The sequence below is a fragment of the Dipodomys merriami genome, unplaced genomic scaffold (genome assembly GCF_024711535.1).
Source record: "Dipodomys merriami isolate MVZ:Mamm:240054 unplaced genomic scaffold, mDipMer1.0.p SCAF_6, whole genome shotgun sequence".
Lineage (NCBI taxonomy): Eukaryota > Metazoa > Chordata > Mammalia > Rodentia > Heteromyidae > Dipodomys > Dipodomys merriami.
Window position 1 is genome coordinate 30,772,479 of NW_027206179.1, and position 6,251 is coordinate 30,778,729.

At 46.8% G+C, this 6,251-nt stretch overlaps 1 protein-coding gene across 1 annotated transcript; it reads left to right on the forward strand.

Annotated features, from left to right (window-relative positions):
* Positions 1–884: 884 nt before the first annotated feature.
* Slitrk1 (SLIT and NTRK like family member 1) lies at positions 885–5,154 on the forward strand. Its single transcript, XM_070002753.1, has one exon. The coding sequence runs from the start codon at positions 1,814–1,816 to the stop codon at positions 3,899–3,901; it is 2,088 nt and encodes a 695-aa protein (XP_069858854.1). The 5' UTR covers positions 885–1,813; the 3' UTR covers positions 3,902–5,154.
* Positions 5,155–6,251: the final 1,097 nt, after the last annotated feature.

Sequence of the window (6,251 nt, forward strand, 5' to 3'; positions counted from 1 at the left end):
ATGCCAGAAACACACACTGGGGTTTCTAAACATTTAAGGATTGTGATATTTCACTGCCCCCTCCCTTCTTTTCCGGATAGCTTTTAGGTCTGCAAAGATGTAAGCATGTATGGTGTTTTTATCCTGCAGACTTAAATAACGTTCAAGAAATATCATGAGAGAACCTAACTCTCTGGCAAAATTGACTAAAATTCTATAATAAGTTAAAAATAAAAACAACAACAAAGGTATCTATGTGTCTAAATTATACACCTTGAAACAAATATCCTATGGACGCTTATGATCTTATGTAATACATATGTTCCGAACAGCCACTTTCTACATTCTTCCCTCCCCCATTTTTTTTTCAGAAAGGTTTCCAACACATCAAATGGCATAAAACGCTTTACCGCAGAGAAGGGAGATGCATTTAAAGCACCAATGAAAATGGCGTGCAGTATAATTACCTCAAATTGCTGTTCGCTTGACACCCTGACACTAATTTTATTCAAGCCATTGGGAAATAAATGTTTTAAAAGCACTGCTTTTTCAGAATGTTAGAACTAGCGGGGGGGGGGGGGTGAGGTCGGTAAGGAAAGGAAAGGGTAAAGTTTCCAGCACACAGAAAGAATTAAATAATCCATTTAAAATAAGCGTCTATGTAGATTGACAGCTTTTAATGCCCACATTTTTAACGCTTGCCCTGTACGAGGATTGATTTTTCCCCCCTTCAGCATTCCCTCACCAGATGGATTTTTGCTACTGCAGATCAGCAGAGGGTGTCAGATCTTTCCGAGTGCACCAGGCTGGAACGAGCCGAGCTTCTTAGCAACTCTCTTCTCCCCCTCCCTCCTCCTCTCTCCCTGCCCCCCCCATTCTCGCGCTCTCTTCCTCCCTCAGACAACTCGCTCCCCTCTCTCCTCCCCCCTGCACGTAATTCCGAAAGAGCAGAAGAAAGAGAAGAACAAGAAAAGAAGAGCTAGTAAGCTAGAGCGCGAGCACAGGATTGTCAGAGAGCACGAAAGAGAGAAAGAAAGGGGGAAAAAGACAGGAAAAAAAAGAGGCCAAAGAAGACTAAAGCAGAAGCAAAGGCAAAGGATGGACCATCACAAAACGCAGCGGTTGCGGAAAATTTCCAGCGCCATTGGTTGGGCAGCGTGAGTCCTTTGGTCGGGCGTGATTTCAGCACCGGGGGGACTGGACAGCAGCACCGCGGGGTGGACTTCGGGGCCACCCGCAACCAGACCAGGAACTCCTCTCCAGCCAGCTCCACAGCAGAAGCGGCGGAAACCCCAGCTTTGTATCAGAGGCAAGGTCAGTCCGACGCACAGCCATGCCCAAGGCAGTGCGCCTGTACTAGGCTGCAACCCTGCTTGTTTCTCTAACATACACTCGCTTCTAATTACTAGCATTGTTCCCTTTCCGGTTAGTGAGGACCACTAGACGCGATTCAGTAAGGCTGATTTTTTTTTTCTGTTGTTGTTGTTAATTTTCTATGTTTACTTCTTGTGGATACATTTTTAAGGGTTGAGGGGGTGTCAGGTTTGGGGGTTGTTGTTTGTTTCCTACTTTTTAAAAATTTTATTTTTGCTTGCTTTGCACTACGTGCCTGGGTAGTTTGTTAATATAATTATTGACTGGTCTCTGGGCTATTGCAGTGCGGGGGGGGTTAGGGAGGAAGGAATCCACCCCCACCCCCCCACCCCCCAAACCCTTTTCTTCTTCCCTGAGATCGGACATTGGAGCACTAAATGAACTTGAATCGTGTCTGTGGCGAGCAGGATGGTTGCCGTTACTCTGTGATGCGATCGGGGATGAATTGCTCGCTTTAAAAATGCTGCTTTGGATTTTGTTGCTGGAGACGTCTCTTTGTTTTGCCGCTGGAAACGTGACAGGGGACGTTTGCAAAGAGAAGATCTGTTCTTGCAATGAGATAGAAGGGGACCTACACGTAGACTGTGAGAAGAAAGGCTTTGCAAGTCTGCAGCGTTTCACCGCCCCGACCTCTCAGTTCTACCATTTATTTCTGCACGGCAATTCCCTCACTCGACTTTTCCCCAATGAGTTCGCTAACTTTTACAATGCGGTTAGTTTGCATATGGAAAACAATGGCTTGCATGAAATCGTGCCGGGGGCTTTTCTGGGGCTGCAGCTAGTGAAGAGGCTGCATATCAATAATAACAAGATCAAGTCTTTTCGAAAGCAGACTTTTTTGGGGCTGGACGATCTGGAATACCTCCAGGCGGATTTTAATTTATTAAGGGATATAGACCCAGGGGCTTTCCAGGACTTAAACAAGCTGGAGGTTCTCATTTTAAATGACAACCTCATCAGCACCTTGCCTGCCAATGTGTTCCAATACGTGCCCATCACCCACCTCGACCTCCGGGGAAACCGGCTGAAAACGCTGCCCTATGAGGAGGTCTTGGAGCAGATCCCGGGCATCGCCGAGATCCTGCTAGAGGATAACCCTTGGGACTGCACCTGCGATCTGCTCTCCCTGAAAGAATGGCTGGAGAACATTCCCAAAAACGCTCTGATCGGCCGAGTGGTCTGCGAAGCCCCCACCAGACTGCAGGGGAAAGACCTCAATGAAACTACTGAGCAGGACTTGTGTCCTTTGAAAAACCGAGTGGATTCTAGTCTGCCGGCGCCCCCTGCCCAAGAAGAGACCTTCGCTGCTCCTGGTCCCCTGCCAACTCCTTTCAAGACAAATGGAGCCGAGGACCACGCCACCCCCGGGGCTGCTCCCAATGGAGGTACAAAGATTCCTGGCAACTGGCAGATCAAGCCCACCGCCCCGATCGCCACCGGTGGCGCCCGAAACAAACCCTCAGGCAATGCCCTGCCCTGCCCGGGGGGCTGCAGCTGCGACCACATCCCCGGGGCTGGCTTAAAGATGAACTGCAACAACCGGAACGTGAGCAGCTTGGCTGATTTGAAGCCTAAACTCTCCAATGTGCAGGAGCTCTTCCTGCGCGACAATAAGATCCACAGCATTCGCAAATCCCACTTTGTGGATTACAAGAACCTCATTCTGTTAGATCTGGGCAACAATAACATCGCCAGCGTGGAGAACAACACTTTCAAGAACCTTCTGGATCTCAGGTGGCTCTACATGGATAGTAACTACCTAGACACGCTGTCCCGGGAAAAATTCGCCGGATTGCAGAATCTAGAATATTTGAACGTGGAATACAACGCGATCCAGCTCATCCTCCCCGGCACTTTCCACGCCATGCCCAAACTGAGGATCCTCATTCTCAACAACAACTTGCTGCGCTCCCTTCCGGTGGACGTGTTCGCGGGGGTCTCGCTTTCCAAGCTCAGCCTGCACAACAATTACTTCATGTACCTCCCGGTGGCAGGGGTGCTGGACCAGTTAACCTCCATCATTCAGATCGACCTGCACGGAAACCCCTGGGAGTGTGCCTGCACCATTGTGCCTTTCAAACAATGGGCAGAACGCCTGGGCTCCGAAGTGCTGATGAGCGACCTCAAGTGCGAGACGCCCGTGAACTTCTTCAGGAAGGATTTCATGCTCCTCTCCAATGACGAGATCTGCCCCCAGCTGTACGCCAGGATCTCGCCCACGTTAACTTCGCACAGTAAAAACAGCACCGGGTTGGCGGAGACCGGGACGCATTCCAACTCCTACCTAGACACCAGCAGGGTGTCCATCTCCGTGTTGGTCCCGGGACTGCTGCTGGTATTTGTCACCTCCGCCTTCACCGTGGTGGGCATGCTCGTGTTTATCCTGAGGAACCGGAAGCGCTCCAAGAGAAGGGACGCCAACTCCTCAGCGTCCGAAATCAATTCCCTCCAGACCGTGTGTGACTCTTCCTACTGGCACAATGGGCCTTACAACGCTGATGGAGGCCACAGGGTGTATGACTGTGGCTCTCATTCGCTCTCAGACTAAAATCCCCAGCCCCACGTGGGGAGGGGGGAGGGGAGCCCGAAGACGTCCACCCTCCCCACCACCACCACTGCTGCCAGCATCTCAGGAGGTAGCAGCGCATTGACCCAAATCTAGTGTGCCCCAAGCCTCGATGAGCCTAAGTGAACGATTAGGAACTCACTCAGCTGAGCGGCCTTGACCCTTTCGCTCCCCCGTCGAGACAAACAAGAAAGCAAGCCGACTGTGCAGAGCTGGGAGAACTCAACTAGCTTGCTCTTTTCGCTCTGAGCTCCTTTTTGAATGCAAGCCCACCCAGCTGCAGGGTGCTACAAGAAGAATGGGGTGCCCCGCCCCTGGCTTAAGGACCTGTGGGGTGACTTGCCATGGTCCTATACATATATACATATATTCTTCACGTCTATATAGAGAGATCAATATCTATTTTTCCCCCCTTGTGGATAGCCCGTCCGATGGCTCCCTGTTGACTATGCAGGGTTGGGCAGTTGCACGAAGGCATGAATGTATTGTATATAGAGAACTTTGACTTCTGACAAAACAAACACAAAAAACAAAAAAAACAAGTGCTGCATGGCTCGCATGAAATCCACACACGCTCCAGGGACACTCCTGATCCTCCCTTCGCAGCTGGAGATGACGTCACAGCACCTACCCTCTTACCTGATAAGTCCCATCGTATCAAACTTTCTATAAAAAAAAATACAGTATAATCAGAAAGTGCCATTTCGCCATTATTTGTGATTGGTAGGCCGTTCAGAACGTATGTTTACTGTGAAAAAAAAAAGTAAGAAAAGAAAATGTAAAGGTTTTATTTAAGACATTTGCATGGCTAAAGTCATCCGTCCATTTTATGAGTTAACCAATGTATTTTGTTGAGGAAAGTTTTTAGGGGTTGTTTGGGGCTCTTTTATTTTGATGGTGATGTTTACTTTCTTTTATTTTTTTTGAAGGGGAATATTTTTCTATACATATCCAATAATGCCTTCCATCTGAATGTAAAATAAGTACCCATGATTTCTATTATACTATCAGTGTAATTATTTAAGAAAAAAAAAGATTTTGAGGCAGTTAAGCATGACCAATTAATGTCACTCTAGTGCTTAGGCTGCGATCTTATGGTAGCAATTCTGTGCTGGTATAAATCTTACTTATAAAGTAGGAACAAAGAACCGAGAAAGCACGTGAAACTTACTAATTCTATTCGAGGATTTTATAATGGCATATTTTTTCAGTATTAAAGTGAAAATGTTTTCAAATCTGGGTCCTTACATTTTTCCAGCCTCATATTTCCAACTGGTAAATTGGATTTCTGGTGGAAGAGTGAGGGTGGGGGATGGTTGGGGGATGGAACCCTGGTTGGGCCATATTAAACCGGTTTCTGTAATCACCATAGCCCTTTACTCTTCTCAAGCTCCTCTTTTCCCAGCCCCCACCCTGCTGAGACTTTACTGACCTTTTCCTATCCATAAAGTAAGGTCTTCCCCCGCCCCCAACACCATCTCCTCCCCTTCCTCCCTTTCGGAATGCGGCAGTGAATCCTTTATTAATACTGGAAATCCCTAGCTGCTGCTTTGGTTGGTGCTGCCCACACTGCAGATGGATTAAGGATGTTCTGAGAGATTTGATTTAATTGACTGCCTAGATCGGTCTCATTAAACAGAGTGGCGATTTCATTGGTCAGCACTCCTCTATGAAAGACAGCCCTAATGATCGGCATTTGAGATAGTGCTGGCATTTGAATCCAACATCTGCTGAAAACAGCAAAACTAATTAGTGCCCACCCACCCTCCCCGCCCCAGCAACTGCATATTGAAATTTGTTGAAGTATTCATCTTTATGGAAATCAATCATTATCCTAAAGAAGTGCTTGTCCCTCATCATCTGGACTTCTGGTAGTGCCCCAATAATTAAAAGAAGAAAAGCATTGAGCTATTTGAATTTTATAACTCAATGTAATTTTGGCCTCAACTCATATTCCTCTGGGATTCTAAGAAAGTCTGTTTTATCCACAGTTAAGAAACCTCACATATTGATGGGAGCTGCATTCCACTACATATCCACCTTTAATAATATATCAAAAGACTTCACACACACACACACACACACACACACACACACACACACACACACACACACACGATTACGAATCAGCCAATAAATACCTCCTGTAACTAGATTTCCCATCCAGAACACCTAAAGAAAAATAATTGCCCAGAACAGTGCTATTCTGGGATATGTATTATTTATTTTAACTCTTAAAATAAAAACTTCATTATAAACCATGACTAGTCCTAAGACCATTCCTCATTTTTTCACTTGATTCTTTTGTTATTCGATCACATTTCCTAAGGTA

Coding starts and splice junctions, on each gene's coding strand:
- Slitrk1 (XM_070002753.1), top strand. CDS start 1,814: ATGCTGCTTTGGATTTTGTTGCTGGAGACGTCTCTTTGTTTTGCCGCT.